The 22,336-nt window shown below is 53.3% G+C and overlaps 1 protein-coding gene across 3 annotated transcripts in view; it reads right to left on the bottom strand.

Moving 5' to 3' along the window:
• EPHB2 (EPH receptor B2) overlaps positions 1-22,328 on the bottom strand; it is a 125,875-nt gene extending 103,547 nt beyond the window's left edge. For all 3 annotated transcript variants that reach the window (XM_026067381.1, XM_026067380.1, XM_026067382.1), the window contains exon 1: positions 22,264-22,328. In XM_026067381.1, coding sequence (XP_025923166.1) covers positions 22,264-22,327 — 64 coding nt within the window. In that variant the 5' untranslated portion in view covers position 22,328. The remainder of the gene's footprint in view (positions 1-22,263) is intronic.
• Positions 22,329-22,336: the final 8 nt, after the last annotated feature.

Here is a 22,336-nt window from a genome sequence, read left to right as displayed (position 1 = left end):
AAGGAAAGGAAGAAAGAAAGAAGGAAAGGAAGAAAGAAAGAAGGAAAGGAAGAAAGAAAGAAGGAAAGGAAGAAAGAAAGAAGGAAAGGAAGAAAATAAAAGTGCGAGGTGAGACTCCTCGACGCCCATCCCTGCACCTAAGCGGGCAGAGAGAGGGCAATGGGCCGGTGCCGGCTACGTGATGAGCACGTCGGTGCTCACACTGCCCTCAGGATTAGCACACGTGTGCTTTTTTTCCCCTTCAAATGATGCAAATTTGCCCAAAAGGGTCACTCAGGCCAAAATAAAAGACCCCAATTCGGTTACCGCTGAGACGTCCCTGCCTCGCGTAAACCGCCCAGCACTGCTGCCTCAGCAAAGTCCCCCAAAGCGGCGAAAATTTGCATTGCAGAGGCACGGGTAGCGAGACAGGGCGCCCGAGGAGCACGGCCGCCCCCGAAAACGTGGCGCCTGCAGCTTCCCCGAGACGGCACCCGGGGAGCAGAGCCCCGACAGCGCTCGCTACAGCGATGGCGCGATGCTCGCGAGCGGGCACGCAGGGCTTTGACCCTCCCCGCAGCGCTTGCGCTAAGCAATAGCGAATCGACTACATCCCTGGGTGAGCTGTTGCACGGTTAATTAGGCACGTTATTAAAAACATGCTCCTCTTTACTAGGCCGAATTAGCCCTGCTTCCCAGCCGCAGAGTCCTGCCCTGCTAAATTAAACAGACCTTCACTATTAACAACCTTTCCTCCAGGCCGGTACCGACAGACGTGGCGGAGAAGATGCTCCCTAATTTTCTGGTTAAACCAAACAACAGGCAGCTTTTCCATACCTTGAGTCATGACTGTAGCTTATTATTATTATTATTATTATTATTTTTTTTTTAATCTCCGATTTTGATTCTCTTTCCAGTGCGAACACCAGAAACGGGCACAGCATCCAAAGCTGGCCTCTGTGTCACCGCAAAAGGACACGCTGATATTTTCTTGCTTATCACGCAGGGCTTTTGGTTAGCTCTTTTAAGCCAGGGAAGTGCGTTTGCAACAGGGCTGCACTTTGACCGCTAATGTCCCTTCGGAGCTGGAGATTTCCAGGATAGCATCTCCTATAACATATCCGTGGACTGCGCTTTCCGCTCGCAGATACAGAGTGGGGCTCAGCCGTCCCCAGGCACGTTTTTGGTCCAGGGAACCCAGCGCACCCGATCGCCCTGGGTGCAGCCAACCCGTCCTCCCCCCCTGTCTCTATCGTTCTTCCAAAACTTGTACTTGCGGCACACAGAGCTCTCATTAGAAATGCTGCCCAAAAAGTGGGAATGACCCACTTACAGTACGTTTCCAGGACCGGCCAATTCGCAACCCTTTCAATATGCGCCGCAGCGAGGTCTCTACACCCGTTTCTCGCCGGAGCGCCGTGGGAACCTCTCCCCGCAGTCCTCCTCTTGCTGAACCACCCCTAAACAGCTCGAAAAACCCTAGTTACCTCCCTAAAAACTCTTTGGGTGACTCATCTGTCCCTCAGTTTGAAAGCACCGAGCGCTGCCCCACGTGCTTTTTGCCGTGTTACATATGTTTTCACGCGGTGCCTGGTCTGCACGCTGCCTTGAGCTCTCACCGGACCCAAATCTGCTGCCTCTGAACTTCTTTTGGGGCCTGGGCAAAGCCGGAGCAGGAATCACGCACGCCGGTGGCCCTCCTTCTCCATCCAGACCCCGCTTCCAGTCAGCGAGTTTCCATTTCGCGAGCCTCGCTCCCAAAGGCTTTTATTAAAAATACACAATCCCGAGACGTTTCAAGTGGAATCCATTACCGCAGCATTTAGCACGTATCATTTATATTTCGCAGCCAGCAATCCCTCCGATTTCACGGGGAAATGGCTATTAAAAACACCACGGCAGTCGATGGGAACGTATCAGAACGTCAGGTGAGAGCGGAGGGGTGGAGACAGCATTTTTTTCCCCCGATCTAGGATGTCTGGCTATTTTTCAAAGCTACAGCGAACAGAGCTCTCTCCTAGAGCAGCGTGGCCACATCCTCCACTCTGCAAGAATTCCTCGCTTCTCCCAAATTATTCAAGCTATTGCCGTGCGGGAGAAGGTAGCACCACCGTTTGCAACGAAGTCCCCCCTCGCAGGCTCAGAGGCTTTTTGAAGCTGGTAGACGAACGCAAATTATTACTACGATGAAAGAGAAATTCTGCAGTGCCTCAGTGTTTAGTTCAGCGCTGCTCCTGCAAGGTATGCTGGATGTTTGCAGACGTTTAGAGGTTGTGCACAGCAGGAATGTTGTGCGCCGTGCCTTAAAGATGAATCAGCTCAYGGGTTAGCTCCTCTCCCATCTCCTCCTAGGTGCTTCATTCCCCACACCTCTGGAGTAAGGTCTCTGGGCCAACCGGGAACCATGGCCAAATGGGATCACTGCCATCAGGGCAATGTTGTTCATATACCATCAACATTTTTGGCACGGTAAGAAGAAAACAACAACAACAACAACAAGACATGGTTTAAATCTTGAGTCTAACTGCTCCCAGGAAAAAAACAATCTCCTAAAAGGGAAAGCCAAAAGGAGTGAAGGGAAAATGCAGCTTTTGGCAATGCCCGGCTAAGCAGCAGGCATCCAATCCCACAAGTGAGAAGGGTGAGCAGATGCAAGGACTCCAGGATGGCCACATAGCCTCAGGAGACACCTTTGCAAAATATAAATCGTGATTTGGGAGGTTCAAGCTGGATATGAGGAAAAATATTTAGGATGCCACCAGAGAGGTTAGGGATCTCCAGCATAGGAGGTTGCCAACACTTGGCTGGAAAAATTCACRGCCACCCTGAATATTGTGATGACTGGGCCAGAGGGGGCTTAGGAACTGGGACACCAGAGTTGGAGAACATCTCCCACTCTGATCCGAGATGGAAATGCCCTGTTATTTCTCTTCTACTGATGGAGATGAAAATCTTTGTCTCCTACAAGGTGAGGAGCCATAGCAGGAGCTGAAATCACTTCCCCAGCACAATGTTAGTCTTCTATAATGATGCAAGGYGTCTTGTCCAAACCCCAGTTTGCCACCCCAATGTTCTCTTCTGGCAAGCAGAGCTACAACACACAGTTCTGAATTTTGTCCACAGAACGGTAGGCTGGAAATATAGTTTGGGAAACACTCCACTACTTTATCAAGACCCATCTCCACATTAATTGTCCAAAAAAGTAGGAGCCACCCCAGCCCACTGACAACACAGCCCCTTCTGCCTACTCCAAGATGCCCATCTGTTTCATCAAATAATTTGTAATCCTAAAACAAAAAAACAAAAAAAMCACAACACTGCTTTCTGTGTATTGTGTTTTGGAGCAGAATTCCAGCAGATGCGCAGAGACAGCAAGGCATGAGGAAGGCTTAACAACAGGCTTATAGATGTGAGCGAGACTCTGCATCTTGGCATCCGAGACTCTGCATCTTGGCATCCCTCCTGCAAATTCACCCACCTTTCAGTGGATGCTGAAATGACTTTTCTTAACCAGCAATGATACATCAAGGCGTCTGAACTCTCACAGCCCAAAAATCAATGGATGATATACCAGCAAATGTCTGGCAGGAGGCCCCTTCTCAGCTGAAAGGTGGTTTGGGCAGGGCAGCAGGTCCATATCCACTAGCAAAGCAAGGCGCCTTCCTGGACACAAAGTCCGTCCTCATTGCACATTCTCTCAGATCCAGCCATCAGTGGTTTTGGTTCAGTCCTCCTAAAACATCCCATTCACCTCACCCAATGCTGCGCCTATCCCGAGGCAAAGACAGTCCTGGACTCCCCCCTCTCCAGCTCCCCAACTGCCCAGGAGGGACGGCGGGGTGCAGGACGCCTCCGAGCTCTGAGACATGGGGACCTCGCCAAGCAGCTACTCATCAAAGCCTAAGGCTGGCGCAGATGAGACAAAAATCCTACTCCAAAACACGAGCTGCCAACCAATCTCTGCGCAGAAGTTCCCAGCTTTCATTTATTCAGGACGCTTGCATATTTAGAGGATGCAGAACTGAGCACGCACAATGCCGAGGGAGAACAAGGGGGGCTAACCCTGGCCTTGCAGGCCTTCGGYGTTTTCTCCTCTGGGAGAAAGAGCCAAATCAAAGATTTCCTTTAAACGGGAGTCTGGCCAGGGCTGCCGAGGAGGAGGACAGTGAGAACCAGCAGAGAGGCGAGAGCAAAGTAAACAGCATGCCCAAGCAGAGCTGCCACAGCAGACCATGCTCTTGCCTCCTCCAACCATGACTCTTCCAAATCCCGGCTTTTCTACAAAGGAGAGGGACCAAATACGCCATCATTGATATGTTAATCAGCCAGAGCCAGGACTACGACTTTGTCTGCGCTGCAAATTCATCACACGGCAGTTAAGCAAATGTAAACTGCTGGAGAAGAAGTCACAATTTGTGGGCTTCAGCTGAGCTATCATTGCACCTGCACAAATCACAAACGCCGTCAGGATTTGAAATGGTGCAACTACACAAGCGATGGAAAGTCCAACAGACATACAACCAACAACCCAAGTCCCTGAACCAGATCTCTGCCCCTCACACTGCCTGGAAACGCTGCTGCCTTCGGTACCCGTCAATATCTGTCACCATTATTTTATATCATGCCCTGCGATCGGTGAGGACAAGCTTGTTATATAATTTTAATGCACAAAGTGCATTAAAGACCACRAGATCTGCAGTTTCAGATCTCATAATGACGCAGAAAGAGCGTTGAATCAGCGGACTGGAAGCAAATAATTGTCCCGCAGTGGAGATCATGGTCTGTACTGGCCAAAAGGAGGACAAGCCTCATCTGAAACGTCTTTGCCCAATGCTCAGAAAAATAACAAACGGAGTTAACCAGGAAGAAGAGGCAAAAAGCATAAATGAGAATTCGAGGGATTTTCAAAGAAGACTTTTTAAACTACAATTCCACAAAACCCATCTCACTGTGTAAGACCATGCTGGTGACAACAGCAAATACAAAGAAAACACATGAGAAATGGAAGCAGATTGAGCAGGCAACCTGTATTTTATCCCGAGCAATCAAAAGTGAAGGAAGTTGATAAGGGGAACCAATGAAAAAGCCATGTCCGGCAAGGCTGAAGACAAAAAGTTGCATTGTGGGTGGTGGGTTTTAAGTACGTAGACCAAGTGCCAAACAAAAATGTCAAAATTCACAGAAAAATACAAAAAACAGATTGGAAAGCTTTTAGCCCATCCTCCTGCTCCCAGCAGGGCTAATTGCAAAATTGGTTCAGGCTGCTCAGGGCGTTGTCCAGTTGAGCATCAAAAATCTCCAGGGATGGAGATCTCACCACCTTTCTGGGCCCTGTTCCAGTGCTGCACCAGCTTTAGGGTGATTTTTTACCCCCTTATATGCAGTCAGAGTTTCCCTTCTTGCAGATCTTAGTTTACAAAAGATGGCCATGGTCAGCCAGTATGTTTTTTAATTAGGAAAATAGGATGTTATTTCCATAGCCCCTCAGGAGGACAGAACTGTTTCCTCCCAGAGAATAACAGAAAATTCCTTAGCTCATACATAATTAATGATCTGAGGACTATTTAACTGTAGTTCTCTTAAAAAACACACACGCCATTTGCAAGCATCTACAAAACAGCTAAGATTTTGGCCACAGCCTGAACGGATGTGTCAAGACCAAGCRGCGACCAATGGGCACTGTGGACCTGCGAGATCCCACGACCATCACTAATCTTCATTTCTGGGCATTTCAGATATGACATTTTCATAAACAAGCCCAAAGAACCACATCCACACTAAAGTCCTGTAAGACAACAACCAGTTAGAAAAATCAGGTTCTGGGACCCAGATGCGAACATCAAATTGGAAGAAAACCTCAAGAAAGCTCCACAGTCTGGTTCCGGTACTGATCAATGTTTGCATTAATAACTGGGCAGTGGAACAAACCTACACAGCTCTTTAAAGTGCAATGTTTCTAGAGAGTATCCCCRTGCCGTTCGCCGAGAGGGGGAGAGATGAGGCCAGAAGCACTTTGAAAGGCAGGGGCAGAATCCAAAAAGGTCTTGACTACTTGCAACAACAGTGGGAGAAAAGACATTGCAGATCCATGAGCCCCACCAACCAGTGGAGAACATGAAGGTGAGAGACACCTTCTGATTAAGAAGCTGATACTCCTCCAGAAAAGAGAAGGGGGAGAGAGGGAACTCAAAAACTGAACATACTTCAACAAACTTCAAGAAATAGCAGTTAAGAGCCCATGAGGGGAAGCCTGGGAGAAGAAGAGTTAAGGAAAGCTGGTAAGTCCCTAAGGACACTAATATAGAAGCATCTCAGTGCAGAAGAACGTTAAAGTTTAGTAGATGCACTGTGATTACAACACGGTGAAATTGTAGGCATTCAAGGTCTCGCTCAGCCTGAAATCACTTCTGGGAAAATAATGAAAATGCTGATGCAATTCAAATCATAAAGAATTAAAGAGCAGGAGTATAATTAACACCAGTCAACATACTTCTACAGGAAACAGGTCTTGTCAAACAAATCTGATTTCATTCTTCACTGAGATTACAAGTTTGATTGGTAAGAGTAACCATGTACATGCAAGAGGCTTTCTGACTACTGAAATCAGAAGGCGTGACGGCAGCACGGGGAGGCAAAGCCAACTGTGCCAGCGCTAGTCCAGTCGTTGCCTGGTCTTATGAAGCAGCAGTACTTCATATTGCAGAGAACACGTTAAAGGGATTAAGAGCTGATTAGCTGGCAGGTTTCAAGGAACAGTTCTCAGCATTGCTAGCCCCCATGGATCTTAGCGGGATCTGCAGGAACCAGCCCAGGTTCATTTTCATCTTTCTTTTAGCATGCTGGAGCACGATGAAGGAAATCAATGCTCAGCTGAAATACCTAATACTCTGCCAGACTCACAGAGCATCCTCAGGTAAAGGATGTGGTACTCATTTCCCCTGGCAACAGCTSACTGAAAAAATAACGCTTTTACTTTAATATAGTTGTTAATTTTTGATGGAGAGTAATGACAGAAAAGAGCCTCAGAAGACAAGCCAGATCATCCTAAAACAGCCATCCCAGGCAGGTGGACTGAATTGCCCTCTGCAGGACCCCGCGTAAGGGGGGTCTTGCTAAGGGCTTGCATTGGAAAGCCAGTTTTTGTTCTGGTGATCAAATTGACCAAATCCCCTTCAAAGGAAGCCCGGGGCGGGGGACGACAACGACAATCCTTAAAACAATTTAAGCTACATTGAAAAAAGCATTGGAAAACCCGGGCTCCTCCAGTAAATACCCCTTGAGTGAATGCTGATGCAGTTCAGGAGATGTAAGCACCAGCCAGGAAGAAACTCCAAATGGTCCAAGCAACCCTGTGACACTGAACCAGGTGAGAGCCCTGAAGCTTGGCTCTTCCCTGCAAGCTACTGCTTCCAGCCCGACTCTGGCACACCAGGACAGAGCTGTTCCCATCTGACAGATGTTCAACTGTGTGCAAAACGACAGGATGGCTTCAATCCTGTTCCAAGTGAGCAGGTGTCCACGTCACCGAAGTGCTGTCACAACTGGTGCCCTTGTYGGGAGTGTGACGGATTAGGGCTAAGTCGGGGTGTGCAAATGAACTCCATCTTCTTTAATATGGGGGGGGGGGGGGTTGTCTCTGGAGCTGCCCCGTACAACTACTCCATGCTGGAGCATGACCTGCATGTACTGACTCATCCATCCTAATGTGCTGTGGGTAAAGCATGTCCAGAAAAGTTGACCCAAGGCAGACCAGGGATGCCTACCCAGACTGTTTCTTAGCCACAAGGACAACACACTACACAGGAGATGCCCATGAATTTGTTCTTCCTTCCTCTCCGCTGCTCAGACAGCAGGAGTGTGACCACGATTTGAAAAAGGGCTTCTCCCTTCCAGGTGAGAGATGACCACTGTCCCATACAGAAGCATCTAGGTGCTCTCTGTCCCACAGGTGAGCAGCCCCAGCACACAGCTGACTTGTCTACAGACCTAGCTCTGCCTCATCAAGGATGCAACAACTGGGACGAACACCCTTACGGCAACCTGTGTGTTTCTCCATTACCTGCTACATGGCTCCAGAAAGGGTGAACAACAAAAATCAAAGCACCCCCAAAAAGGTCTGATGAATGATGTTAAACAGGGGCTTTTCCAAAGCAGGCTCTAACACATTAAGGTGAACATGGGAGTGCACCATGGCTAGAAAGAGACCACTGGCTGCCCAGCATGAGTTTTAGGATTATCAAGAGCTTTTGGGAACTTGCCTGGGTTGACATGAGCTACAGCAGAGACAAGACACGTCTGAGGTGTGTTGGAAGATGGGAAGGCGAAATTTTCAGGCCCTTGTCCACCCCAAGGTTAGGCAGTACTCTCCAGCGCCCCGGCAAGCAGTAAATCYGTACTGAAAAATCTCTTCGCAACGGGGAGAGAGCAGCTGCTGTTGTCAATGCATTCTGGGGTTGTCACTGCTGCCTCGTACCCCCTGCCTTCCCAGCCAGATCCACTGACATTCAACACCACCTCTGCCAAGTCAGCCCACAGTTGGGTTCCCCCCACTAATGCAAGCAGAAAAGCCATCCTTCGGGGGCTCCTTGAAAGCAGCACCCCCCACCCCCCGGGACTCAGTCGATGCAAATGCATTAAGAGCAAAGGACCTCACAGCCAACAGAGGAATTCTTGGGCTTGATAGACTGTTTATAGAGTCTTTTATAGGAGGGATGGGTAACCTAATCCCAACTGCAACATTTTTTATGCTGCTCTATGACGGTTCAGCTGTGATTAAGCTGTTGGCACAGTCCCATGGCACATAAAACCGTGGAGACCAGCAAGCCTCATCCCCATCAGAGCCCTGCGAATGCAAGCGGCGAAACTATTCCAAGCATTAAAGACCACCGGGCCCTGCCGCAGGATCAGTGACACGGCTGCTCCTGCGAACCCCGCTGCGGGCTCTGCCTGTCATCACCACTCACACCTCCAATGTTTTTTTTTTTTACCTTAAAAGACCAATGAAAAAGCGACACGGCGATTGCTGTGCTGATTTCCAGTGAACATTCACCCTTGCTGCAGCCCAGAGCAACAGAGCAAAGAATGACCTCCCCTCGAGGACTGATTTTGGGTCCTAGAAGCAGGATGCAGGTACCTCTGCCAGGACTGAGCAAGCAGGAGATGCAGCTGTGCTTCCAGAAAGTGTCCTCAGAAGTGCCCCTCGGCCTTCAATATCCCTCTCTCCCAGGATGAACACAAGACTTTCCATCACTCTCCTACAGCACTGGATAAATCTCACACCAAAATTTTTTGAGAGGTTAAAATGCTTCATTTTGAGCCAATCTCATGTTAAACTGAGATGACCCGAGCTGTGTGTCCTCCCTATCCGTAACAAGCTGCCCCTCTGCCGGGCAAAGTCCATCCAGGAGCCTGACTTCCAGGGAGAAGAGACATCCAGAACACCTCCAAAATAGCCCAGGCAGAGACGCAATCCAAGTGGCCAAGAAACCATGTCCATTCAGGACAATCCAACCCCAGGATACTCGAATGTGGCTGTCTGAGGGGAAAATAAAGATTAGGGGATGGAGACTGGAGGAATGGGTACTTCCAGCACTGCCCAGCTCTGGCATGGAGTCACAGTGGCTGATGATGCCCCAGCACCTCTCTTTGCCCCATTTGGCACCCTGAAACTTCTGCCATTTGAGGAGCGACCCAGCAAGGTACACGTCTTGCAAGGATCTGCCAGATCAAGCACAGCTGTCCTTCATGCATTTCTTTACTAGCAATGTCCCATGTTACACAACYGGACATATCTCCCAAGAACAGCTCTGCAGGGCTCTGGGTGCACATGGCCATCACAACTTTAAGTCAGTAGGAGAAGCATTTCTGTACAGAGCTCTCCAGCAATGCAGAGCCCCAGCTCCACCACCAAGATCTCCTGAAGTCACAGGAAAACACTTGTYGGACATTTCTAAGGTCACCCATTGAAGCAAGGAGAGCTTACAGGAGCCAGGCCCCAAAGCCCTCCCTGGAAGACCAGGCTTGCGAAGCCAGGTGAAGCCCTCATACACAGACCCTACAGCTTAGCTGGAAACAGGAAAAGAACAGGTAGCTGAGGCAGGCCATGCATACCCCTCGACTCACCCCTCTCTGTCCTAACACATCAAAAGAAAGGGTCAAACATGACCTTGAGTCTTTCACTCTTCCTCGGGGACACAAAGTTTTGAGGAGCAGGACCACAGTTGATCTAATGACCGCATGACGCCATATCACTAGGGTCTACCTCGGTGGAGCTTGCGGGTGGGAATTTTGGAAAGCAGAACGTACAGGATTCAGAAGGCACTGAGCCAACATCTTCAGGCAGCTTGAACATCATGTTTGTTTCATTTTATTGTTATAGCGTTGTTACAGAATTGGAATAAAACAAAGACTTTTTTTTTTTAATTCATCTTTCAGCTTAGTTGCAACCATGACATCCAACTAAGGCTCAGTCACGTGATGTGTCAACTCCTTCAGGACCACCAAACACCTATATCAGGTGGACCAGCTCCGCTCCCTAAGTTCGCATTAACCCAACGCCATGCAAGGTGGCCTTCAGAGTTAAAGCTCTGGAATGTGCATAGCTTGCAAGTGGCATCAAAAACTACCATCACACTGATTTTAAACCGTTCTTCTGCATCACCGTAACCAAATAAAAGACATCATCATCTCGGGAGCCCTGCCTAGAATATCCCCAGCCATAACAGCCAGAGGAGGGATGTGTCCCTCAGTGCACAGCCGGACTCTCTATTTAATGTGGGATGGGACTTTGCCAGCAGTTTTATTTTAGCTGTGCGCAAGCCTAGAGCACATTCCTCTAGTCAAAGGGAGGAGGCTCTGGAGTGTTTTCGGATGCTATCACCTGATCCCATTAACATCCGTGTGGTTTTTCACTCCAGCCATGCACACAAGTAGGAATGCACAAACTCTACTAGGAGCTGCCTGTGCACTGAGAGGAGCCCAGACCCCAAGATTTACCGTGTGCACCAAGATTCGAGTTTTGACAGAAAYCCAACCAGTGCACTCAACCCTGCGGATGAAGATGAGAGATGACAACGGACTACCTATCGGCTGCAAAGCGCTGTGTTGCACTGCGGAGGATACAGCCCGTACAGGATCCTGAAGCCCGGTACTGTCAAAGATACCCCAGACAAGGGAGCAGGAATGCCCGATGACAGCGGGAGAGATGGGAAGAGAAAGACGGCAGCAGGGAAGAGAGCATTCAGACATCTGGAGCTGTCTGTCCTCCCTGACCCTACACACCCAAATCCAGATGTGGCCAAGAAGGGCAGGGCACATCCGGACACCCTGGAGCACCCAAGGGAGGGGAGCAACGGGCCAAGTTGACCAYGTCTCTCAGGAGTCCCGGCCCACTACCGTGGGATGGGGATGGGTTGGGCACACCGTTGCAACCCAATGATCCCCGCTGGCTCTCCTCCTCCCACAGCTGGGGTTTTGGGGCTGTCAGCATGCCCAGGAGACCCACGGCATGGGCCAAGCCCCTCTCAGCGCGAGGCCAATGGACGACACACCCAGAGCTGACCTCAGCAGGAGACCCAAGAGACGGAGCAAGTCCCAGTTTCTCCCTTCTCCCCGAGTAGCCCACACACCGTGGACCTCCCAAACACACGTTAAAATGCTAGGTCAGCTTTCCAATGGCTCAGCACCCACAAGCGAAAGCTCAGGTCTTATTTAGGCCACCCAAATTACAGGGCGAGAACTTGAGGGTGACCTGCTTCGCTTCCTCCGGCATGAGGCCACGTGGGCAGCCCCTGCCACCCCATCTGGCATACCACAAAGATGCACGTGCTCCATCGCTCTCTCCCTGGTGCCTGTCGTTCCTCAAACGTGCCACCCCCGAACCTACCGCAGCCCCCAGCAGTGTCCCCCATATTCTCCTTTCTTTCCAGACATGCAGTGCAAAATGCAAGCCATCCATGCACCCCAACCTTCCCTTAGACAAACACCACCAAAGAGGTGTAAAGAAACAGGGAAGAGCGAAGCAGTACTGCAGGACCAAGTCCAGTAAGGGGGTCCTTCAGCCTCCCACCACCCTTAGCCCTGTGGCTAAGCAGGGGCAGGCTTCTGCAACACCGAAGGATGAAAGAGAACGCTGAGAACTAGCTGTAACCCTCAACTTCTGGTACGTGTCCATTTGCCACCCCCATGAGCTCTGTCACACCAGTGACAAGTCCAGAAGGACCAGCCTCAGTGCCAAGTCCAGAAGGACCCCAGTTTGGACTCACTCCCTTGCATGGCCTTACTTGGGCTTGCCTGCACCTCCTGCCTTTCCTGTGCTTCGAAGAGGACCAGTGGAGCCCGCAAGACCTACCCAGCCGCTGCTGGAGCCAAGGAGGAGCCTCGGCAAGCTCCCAGCGGGATGCAAGGGCCACGCTGGCCAGCCCCAGGAAGAAGAGATGCAGACGACAAATGGGAGCAGCTGCCAGTATATTCAGCATTTCCAGAGGATCCGAGTTTATCAAAAGCAGCCAGAACAGGTGTCAGTCACAGCTAAATCTCACGGCAGCTCTGCGGTTGGAAAGCCCAAAGTTTGGCATCAGACAGACAGACACACAGACGCAAACGTCATCAGCCACGCTTCCTTTGCTGCGTGCCCTCCGAGGACCGGAGCACATGGGCTGGGTCCCATCTCGCAGCGTGCAGAGACGACGAGACGAGACCGGGTCTACCAAAGCCGCGGAGACGGGTAGGCGGCGAGCAGGACCGCCGCGCTGGCCTCGTCCCACCTGCGGACTCGCTAGCTGCCTGCTGCCCGGAGATTTATGACGAGAGCGACACAAGAGCAGACCCGGCGCTGCCTGTTCGACACTTCCTGCTAGCCAGACACCAACCCCTACTAGCGCTGCCAACATCCTAATTAGCACCTTTTCCCGTGCCTGCCCTGCTCCCGACTGCTCTGCATCTGGCGGAGGACGCGGCGCGGGACTCGCTTTGAGGTTCCCCGACGGCAGAGCAGATGAACGCGGCACGTCCTAGAGGCGCTCAGCACCCCTTCGCCTCCAAGCAGCTGGCACAGCCCGCTCCTCGAGCCCACGTCGGTGCTCCTGCTGCTCTGCTACGCGTCTGCTGTCAAGGGATTTCCACGCGGCATCAAAAACACTTCTGCGCTGATCCTTTCCGAGCCTCTGAAGCAGCGCGAGCATGCACCGAGGAGGGGAGAAATCCAGGAGGGTCTCAGATACACCGGGGCTATCTAGCTCTCTGCACGTTGGGTAAGAAGGAGGTATTGCATGGCTTGGCTGCAAACTGGCTCTTGCACCAGCACCTGGTGTGCTCCACCTGCCTCGATCCACCCCCTTGGCCACCACAGCATCGCAGCCCGTGGTGCCACGCTACAAGAGACAGGCATCTCCTCTCCACCGCCCGACGCACTTCAGCGCCGCGCAACTCCTAACCCGCCGTCGGCCGAAGAGATAGGGAGAAGTGCATACCAGCCATTCCCTCYGGCCCGGCCCCACGTCCCGGGAAAGCGCCGAGTGCTCTCCACTCAACAAGAAAAAAACCCACCACCTCGCAATCCCTCCCCGGGTTGTGCCTGCTCCTACGCCGGAGCGGAGCGTAAGCCCTGGGTCCGCCCGCATTTAGCACGCAGGTGCAAGCGCAAAGTATCTCGCAGCTCGTGAGCCGTGCATACAAAAAGGCTCGAAACGCGTGCAAAGCCAGCGCTGGGCCACCTGCGAGCCGCGCGGCTCGAAGGGCGCTCGGCGAGCGACCCCGCGAGACGGCGGGGATCCTGCCGGAGAGAGGCGCCGCAGGAAATGCTTTCCCCGAAGCTGGCATACCGCAATTAACTCTCTGCAGCCTGGCCAGCCCCCTCCGCCTCTTCCCCTGCGGGCAACGCGCCCCCAGCCAGCTCGTACACCTTGCCTGATTTCATCCATCCTGCCCCCAATCCACCGCGGTTCTCCTGCTCGCTTTGCCCCCCCCCGATACCAGGCAGGCTTAAAAGTAAAACAAGGCAAAGATTTATTAAGTGAGGCTCGTGGTAAAGGTTTCCGAGTTGCAGTTGTGGAGCCTGGAAACAGGATTACGAGCAAAGCGAATCATAAAACGCGCCCGTAACCTCCGCACAACGAGACGTGACCCCTTGCGTGTTCCAGTCTCGCTCACGCCCAAGCATGTGGTGTGCACAGGCTGGGCAGACCGGCGGGCCAGCTCGCGGGCTCGCGCTACCCTGCGAACCTCTCGCACGCTGCACTGGGGTTTCTTCCAGCGCCTTGCGCTTCGTTTTACGTCCCCCCTCTGCTGCACCCACCTAGTTAAGACGGCCCAGTCCGGATCTTCCCAGCGTACCCGTCACGCCGTGCATCCAAAGCGCAAAACACCTACACACGTATTTGTCGATGCAGAGCGCTCTTAGCTCTTATTAAAGATCACAAACAGCTTCTTTGGATACATCCTAGGAACAGGCAGTAGATACAGCAGGAAGGCGTCATCGCCAGGCATGTCTTCAGGAGCAAGCCATCCTCCTCGGTCAGACTGGTGAGTCACATCACCCCTACCCAACGCAGTCCATCAYGTAGCTCAGATGCTGGCCACAAATGCCAGGCGCATTTTTCTGAGCCTCCCCCCACCCCCCCAAAAAAGCTGCCGCAGCATGTATAACCTCTCTTACTCCAAAAGCAGAGCGTGCAAGAAAAAGTTGCATCCCATGAGATAAGGAGCCTTGAAGCCAAATTCACAGAGGCAGCACCACGTCCATACCCAGGGAGGACAAGCTGCAGAGTCACGGGGACCAGCAGTAGTGTGATGGATGCTGCCGTCTCCTTCCCACCATTGGCCCATGCCTGGAAAGAGTGGGGAACAGCAGATCCAGGCAGACACGAGCCCTGGTGGGCTGCATGCATGGGTCTACTGGGCAAAACCAATCACAAACCTGGAGGCGTCTGAACAAGCCATTCCTGCTCACTTTGTCCTCATACACATCACACCCAACCCCTTGGTCTCAGTGACCAAAACAAACCAAACCCAAAGGACTCTGGTTCAGTGGTTGTTCCCACATGTGGCCTCCTGGAAAGCTCAGAAGGGTAGAAGACAGCCAAAGGAAGGATCTCCTACGGGGACCAAAGACCATCCGGATGGCTCCCTGTTCCCTACTGCAAGCGCTCGCTCCGACCAGCGAACCTGCACCCTGCCCAAGCCGAGCTCAACCTCGGGCTCCCAGCACAAAGCCGTGTTACTCTGGCAGCCACCCCGTCTCCTGCACCGGCATGGCTCTGGTGGCCCTTCCTCTGCAACCAGGACCCTCTCACGCTTTGGGGACGTGCGCTGGGAGCCAGGGCGACACGTCTCACGGCTGAGGGCTCGTTCCAGCCCGCTGCTGGGCGGACGGGTCCCGGATGACCCCGGGAGCGTTATCCACTCGCCTGCAGCTTTCCTGGGATGGGGTTTGCATGCCAACGCGCTGCCGTCCAGGGGGTCCCAGGGCTCGGAGCAGAGGGAAACTGAGCCCTCGGCAGCCAGCCCGGCAGCCTCCCCCTTGCTCCCCCCTTCCTCTCCCATCCCACAGGCTCCGGCAGGCGGCCGCAAGCCGCCCGGGAGCCCGGCCGCGGAGCTCATTGTTCCCTTTGTCTGGCCTTTTTAGCACGAGCCCACGCGGCTTAAGACCGTCCCCTCCGCCTCGGGGACGTTCACACGCTCGGCCGCCCTCGGCCCGCTCCGCTCCCCTGCCCTCCCGGCCTCGCTCGGGGCATCGGGATGAGCCGCGGGCTCTGCCGGGGAGGATCCACCCCGGCCGCCTCCGCGGGCCGAGCAAGCAGAAGACCTGCCGGGCAGCACAGCCCCGTTCCCTCCAGGTGGGCTGAGTCGGCTTCATCCGTGGTGGCCCCAAGCGTTTCTGCCCTTCCCACCTCCCCTAAACCTAGCTTTCTTCCCCCAAACTAAACTAACCCCGGGCCAAGGTGAACCGGTCCTCTCCTCCAAACCTCAGCTGCACCCGGGACGTGAGCGCGGGCAGGTCCTGCCGGATCCCACCCAAAGGCTTTCTGCCTCTCCTTTCCCCTTTGCTCTCCATCGCGGGGGTGACGTGAACCCCTCCATGCTTTGCCGTTGGAGCAGCAAGCACCGTCCCGAAAGTCAAGCTGAGAGCAGAGAGCTGCGGGAGCCAGCCCCGACCACACGAGGGGAGCCAGCAGCAGAGCCAGGAGAGGACTCCTGGTCCATCCCTGCTCCGTCCCCTCTGTGGGAGACCTCCAACATCACACCCATCATAGGAGGCCGAGCCAAAGGTGCTCCCGACTCCGGTCCCACCTCCAGCAGCAGCATCGGCGGATGCTCAGGAGAGAGGACACCCTTCCTCGAGGGATGCTACGGCGGGTATGAGCACGGCGCTTTCTCCTACCGCCGCCCTCCACCGAGTCGGGYGGCGCGGACACGGTGCAACGGTCTACGGCGCAACGGCAGGCTCCGCAACGTCACGTGCTTGCCGAAAACCGCCACTTGAGAGCCCAAGAACGAGCGAAAGAATGGAAAATAACGAATCGTCAGCCCTTCGCCACCTYCTTCTTCGCACCTCCTGTGCTCCCACCCACCTCTGCTGCACCCCCCAAGACGCATCTTTTCTGAAGACCCCGAGTCCACACACATCTCGCCTGTACAACCATCCTCATCCTCCTTTCCCAGCCTTTTCCAGTTCTGAGTGGATGCTTTCAAAGAGCTATCCACAATGACTTTAAGATCTCTTTCTTAAAATGCTAATAAGTAATTTAAAGACCGCCACTGTGCATGCATGGATTTAGGGTAATTTTTTCCATGTGAATCCCTTTTCATTCATCACTGACTACATTTAATCTGCCACTTTATAGCCCGGTTATCCAGTGTCATGAGATCTTTTTACAATATTTTAAAGACAACTGTTGTTTTTATTATCCTGAATAATTTAGTATAATTTGCAAACTTTCTTGCCTTAAAGTTCCCACCCTTTGCTAGCACGTTTATAAATATGTTGCACAGCACAAGCCCCATGCTGACCTCCAGCCACTGGGAAAACTGACTCTTTGTTTCCCCTTCTTTAAGCAGATTTTAATCCATAAGAGAGTCCTTCCTCTAAAATTACTGAGCTGGACTTTCCTAGATCACCCAGGGAGCCGCGCTTAAAAAATGCGTGTCCCATTTGCCGCCTTCTTTTGCTCTGGTCCTGATATTCATTTTTACCGATTTACTCCAAAATCGCTTCTACTGACACCCCAATGCGGGACAGTGTCTCAGCCTTGTCCCCGTGGTCATTGCCATTTTTGGGGGGGGGCAACATTTTTTTTAAGGTGTTTCACATCTCCCCAAAGTGCTCGTTTCTGCTCGTTTTTTTGGCCTCACCGATTTCGCCTTCCTGCTTCTGATTTGCAAGGGGCATTTTTTTTGGGGGGGGGGGGGGATTTGGAGGGGGTATTTCATTGCTTTCCATCGGTTATTTTTCAAAACCCTCTCAGCCTGCCATATATGGTTTTACATTTACCATGCTAGAGTATACGATTTTTTTTTTTTCCCGTTTCCTTCTTTTGGACACCCCTTCCACTTTCTGAAGAACATCTTTTTTTTTTTTTACCTCCAGTGACCTCCTTCAATTTGCCATTTAATCAAGACGGTTTTTTTTTTTTTTTKTCTTTGCAAACGCGTATTTTAAATGGCCACATTTTTTTTTTTTTTTTTTACCTCCAGTGACCTCCTTCAATTTGCCATTTAATCAAGACGGTTTTTTTTTTTTTTTGTCTTTGCAAACGCGTATTTTAAATGGCCACATGCATTTATTCTGAGCTCGACTATCATTTCCCCCCATCGCMAGTAATTCGCTCTTTTAGCCGCTCCTTTTAGCCAGCTTCTTCGTTTTTATGTGGCTCCTCTTGCCCAAGTTAAATGCTACTGCGGCGTATTTTTAAGTGCCGGTGCTTTTACGGATGTGATGGTCTGGCTATAAGTAAGGCTCGAAGGGGAAAGGATATATTTATTAGATCAGCTGGGCCGGTGTCCCCCGTCCCGCCGCCCTCGCTTCCACGTTTCTCGAGGTTTCCGAAGAAATGCAACCCCTTTTCCCGACGGCCCATCCTGCACCCGCTCCCAGGCGCCCGCAGGCACGAACAGCCCAAGCTCCGCGGACGTCTAAATCGGGCGCCGATTTAATTCGCTTTCCGAAAGGAGTCCTCGTCCCCGCCGCCCCAGCCATGCAAAGGGGCAGGTTGGTGCAAGGAATGCATTTTTGTCAAAAATTAACCCGGGAAACAGGCCCGGGGAGGGGAGTCGACAGCACGGCTGTATGTCAGAGCATAGCGCGCGGACGGCGGCAGGACTGATCCAAAAATCAAGGCTTTCTGCTCCGCGCCTCATTCCGAKTTGTTCAAAAATTTGTTTTCAACCTGCACAACATTTTGGTCTGGATCAGCTTCTCCTATGGGTTATGTATATATATATATTTTTTGCTTTTTCTATGGCTTTCCTGCCTGTGCCCCCRAGACACACACACACACGCACGTGCAGCAAGCCCAGCACACAAAAGGCTGGACCTACAGCTCCGACCCTGCCCTGGTGGACCTTGGCCACCACTTTCCAGAGCGTGCTGGGCTCCTTGGGGTAAGCACGTGGCTCCCGCGGTCCTGATGCATCCCGAGCCTACGGGATGCCCCGAGCACCCGTCAGCTGCCCACACAGCAGCCGTTTGCCTGGAGCTCAGCYGGGTCAAAGCCACCACCACGGCATGGCCCATAACCCTAGGGAGATGGCTGAGGTCTTCTCCTGCTGAGGCCACCGAGGAGAAGCAGCGATAACGCTGGAGAAAACAAGACTCGGGTCCAGATCCGTGTTAATTGGTAGCCTGCTGCAATGCTCTTGAGCTTGGAGGAGGCTGTGGAAGGGCTCAGCAATGGGTCCCACGATTGTGTCACCTCCCAGGCCAYGTATGTACAAGAGAGGAGACTCTATTTTAGCATTAAAATATATTATATTATATATAATATATAATATACTATTATGTACACATGTAATATAATATACATGACATATATCATGTCCATTTTATTATTTATCATGCAGGAACAAGCAGGTCCTCTCTCCAGCCTGCTCAAAGAACGGAGATGGGCCCGCAGCCGCGACGTGAGCACGGGCACAAGGACACCCATCAAACCCCGGTGCGAGACGTCAACGGGTTCCCACACCCGGCCTAACGCTCTGCTTTCCACGCAGGAATAAGCGCCCATCCAGCACTTACCAACCCTCAGCAGGTGGGGATCACCTACGTTTAACCACGGGCGCGAGCGAGCCCAACTTTGGGGCGGACGAGGCCCTTCGGCGCCTCCGGCGCCTTGCTCCGCTCGCGCCTTGCTCCGCGCGGCCGCGAGGCTGACTCGACCTCCAAAGATACGAGGGCCATCTCGCTTCTCCCTTCGCATTTTTTGGCACAGCGTTGGCTTCCCTCCAGCCCTCGGGAAGCCTGCCAGCACTGCAAGGTTTACGAAAAAGTTAACTCCAAAGGGGTGAGGAGCGCCTTCGTTGTTTTTTTTTTTCTTCCCTCCTCCCTTGCGTGCAAAGTTAGCCGGGCTGCCGATTTAAAAAAAAAAAAAAAACAAAAAAAACCCACACCGACTTCCACTCTTAGTTCCCCCCGCTAAAATATTTCGGAGGTATCAACGTTACGGATCGGCCGCGCGGCGCACACGGCGTCTGCGAGGGCGAATACAAAGAGGAGCCGTTAGTGACAGCAGTCCTGTTACCAACTCGTGCGGGATCCAGATCCTTCCAGGATTCCTTTGTTCTTAACTTTCTTTTAAAAAAAAACACGCACACACACAAAAAAAAAAAAACACCCAACTTTCCTTCTTATAAGCCTGAACTTTCTCAGCTGCAGCTATGTTACCTTGCAATTGCCTTCACAACTGCACGCAATTCTTAACCTCTGCTTTATGTACGTTGTCATCYACCTCCCTGTTTTCCGTATTGATTTATGCTTTACGTTCTTTTCACGTTCCCTTCTAGCAGGGCTGGTTTTAACCAAACGGCCTTATCCTTTCGAGCCCGAGACGCGCGTTCGGTTGGCCGGTGAGTAATCAACTTCCAATTTTCATGCGTGCTCCTGTTTATACTGCCTTCCCTATCGGCTTTGTTTCTAATTACGGTTTGTTAAATGCAAGTGAATATATAGTGTACGGAGAAATATAAAGCATGTAGATAAATAAACACCGCGCGCGCGCGCACACACACACCCCGACTAAGACCGTATTCTCACTGCGCTTTCGACCGCGGATCCCAAAGCACTTTGTCACGTTCATTAACAAAATCTCGCAGCTCCCTTGGGAAAGACACTTGTATTATTTTACGCCTTGTAATTAGGAAAACTGAGGCACAGAGGAGACGAGTGAAATTACCGGCATTACGGAAAAGCTCTGTAGCAGAGCTGAAAACAGGACTCCGGAGGCAGGTTCCCTGGGCAAATAACTAGAGCGCGATTTTTTTTTCTTTTTTTTCTTCTTTTTTTTTTTTCTGAATGAACCTTCCTTCTCCCCGTTTTGGCCCTGGATATAAGTCAGGAATCTGTCGGAGCTGGCGACGGCAGCACGGAGCTCCCTGCCCCGCTCTCCAAAAGGGAGAGGGGAGCGTCGCTGCCGAGGAGGAGCTCCGTGGCCCAAACACCGTCTCCTCGGCGGTAGGTCGCCGCCAGGTCGGTCCGTCTGCACCCAGGGAGCCTGGAGAGACGCAGGCTGAGGTCGCGACCGGGCGTTTCGGGGAGCCCCAGGAGCTGTTTCGGCCGCCGTTTCGCCCCCGCCAGCTCTCCGGGCGGCTTGGCAAGGGCGGAAAGGCTGGGAGGCACCGGCTGGTTGCCCACCCGGATGCCGGGAGCCACCACCGCAACCCCTGGAGGCACCCACGACGTGTCCGAGTCCAACCGCTCATGGGGAAGGTCACCCAYGTTCCTCTCGCCTCCGTGAGGACACATAGGGAGACCCAGCGGCACGGTGCACGGAGCTACCGACTCCCAGCGCTGCCTGATGCATCTTCTCAGCCACGGGGGAGAAGCAAGTTGGAGGCATCACCCCAACCAGGCGCCCGGCTCCGTCCACACTGTGGTCAACGGCGTTGACTCCCGGCACGGCCAAGCCGGCTCGGGCCTGGCCGGCCAAGCAYGGATGCCGTTGTCAAGGGTCAACGCTGCCGGTCCATCAGGCCAGCCGTCCCACGTGGACACGCACGCTCCCACGGACATGCTCATCGTCCCCCCCACCCCGCTCCACCTCCATAATTAAAACCATACCGGGCTCATTTGAATAGCGTAGCTGGCTAACGCTCTCCACTGCAACGTAAATAGTCCTATTTATGCCAAGCTCCCATATTGTAAATATCACGACGTATAGCTGGCCAACCCATGAGTCATCTCCCAAAACTCCAACTTAATAAATGGTGCCTCTTCCACGTTCCAGGCGAACGCGGGCGCGCGCGGCTCCCGCCGCTCGGCGCCTCYGCACCCGAGGGCCCCCCGGCGCTCTCGGACGCGGCCTCCCCTCGGCCGGGGGGTTATCTATAGACGGCGCTCGTGGAGGGGACGAGCCGGCACCCGGCGTGACACCCTCGCGCTGGCCCGACCCAAGGCGGCGGGCACGGCCGAGACGGCGGGAAGGCGAGTCGCCTAGACGGGGACCCCGCTCTCCTCGGTGCCTTTCCCCACCTTGCCGTCCGGCTCGGCTTTGTCTGAGCACCCGGGTTGGGTTAGGGTGGCGGTTGGGGGGGGAGCCCAGCTCCTCGCTGGAGGGAGACAACGCCGTGCCGCCCCCCCCCCCCACCCGGGAAGGGGGGACACCGGGATGCCGCCGAGGCCTGGCTCGGGATGCGCCCCCGGAACATCACCCCGGCGCGGCGATGCAGGCGCCCCGAGCATCCCTAGGGCAGCGGCGCCGCGGTACCCCACGAGCCACCCGCGGGTGTGGGGTGGGGGGGGGACCCACGGCGGTGGGTGCCGGCGAGATTCGCCCACCTCGTCCGAGGGCTGGCGGAGGGAAGGAGCAGGGCGAGGAGGGAGGGTGCGAGCAAAGCTGCGGTCGGGGTTGGGGGGGCGTCCGCGGGCAGCACCTCCACCTGGGGCAGCACTTTCCCCAAAACTTCGCACCCCCCCCCCACACCACCACCAACCTCCCGCGTTGATTAAGAAGGGGGTGCGGCATGTGTGTGTGTATGTGCATGCCACCCCCCCCCAAAAAAAAAAATTAAATTAAATTAAAAATAGATGAGGAGGGGGCTGCTTCCTCCCCCAGCGGCCCCCCCCCCCTCGCTTACCTTCCACGGCGGCGAGCAGCGGCAGCAGGGCGAGGGGCAGGCAGCAGAGCCACAGCGGCCCCATGGTGCGCGC

Source organism: Apteryx rowi, unplaced genomic scaffold, assembly GCF_003343035.1.
Source record: "Apteryx rowi isolate R43461 unplaced genomic scaffold, aptRow1 scaffold_259, whole genome shotgun sequence".
NCBI lineage: Eukaryota > Metazoa > Chordata > Aves > Apterygiformes > Apterygidae > Apteryx > Apteryx rowi.
Note: the sequence above shows the minus strand (reverse complement) of the source record. Positions and strands in the feature narration are given on the sequence as shown.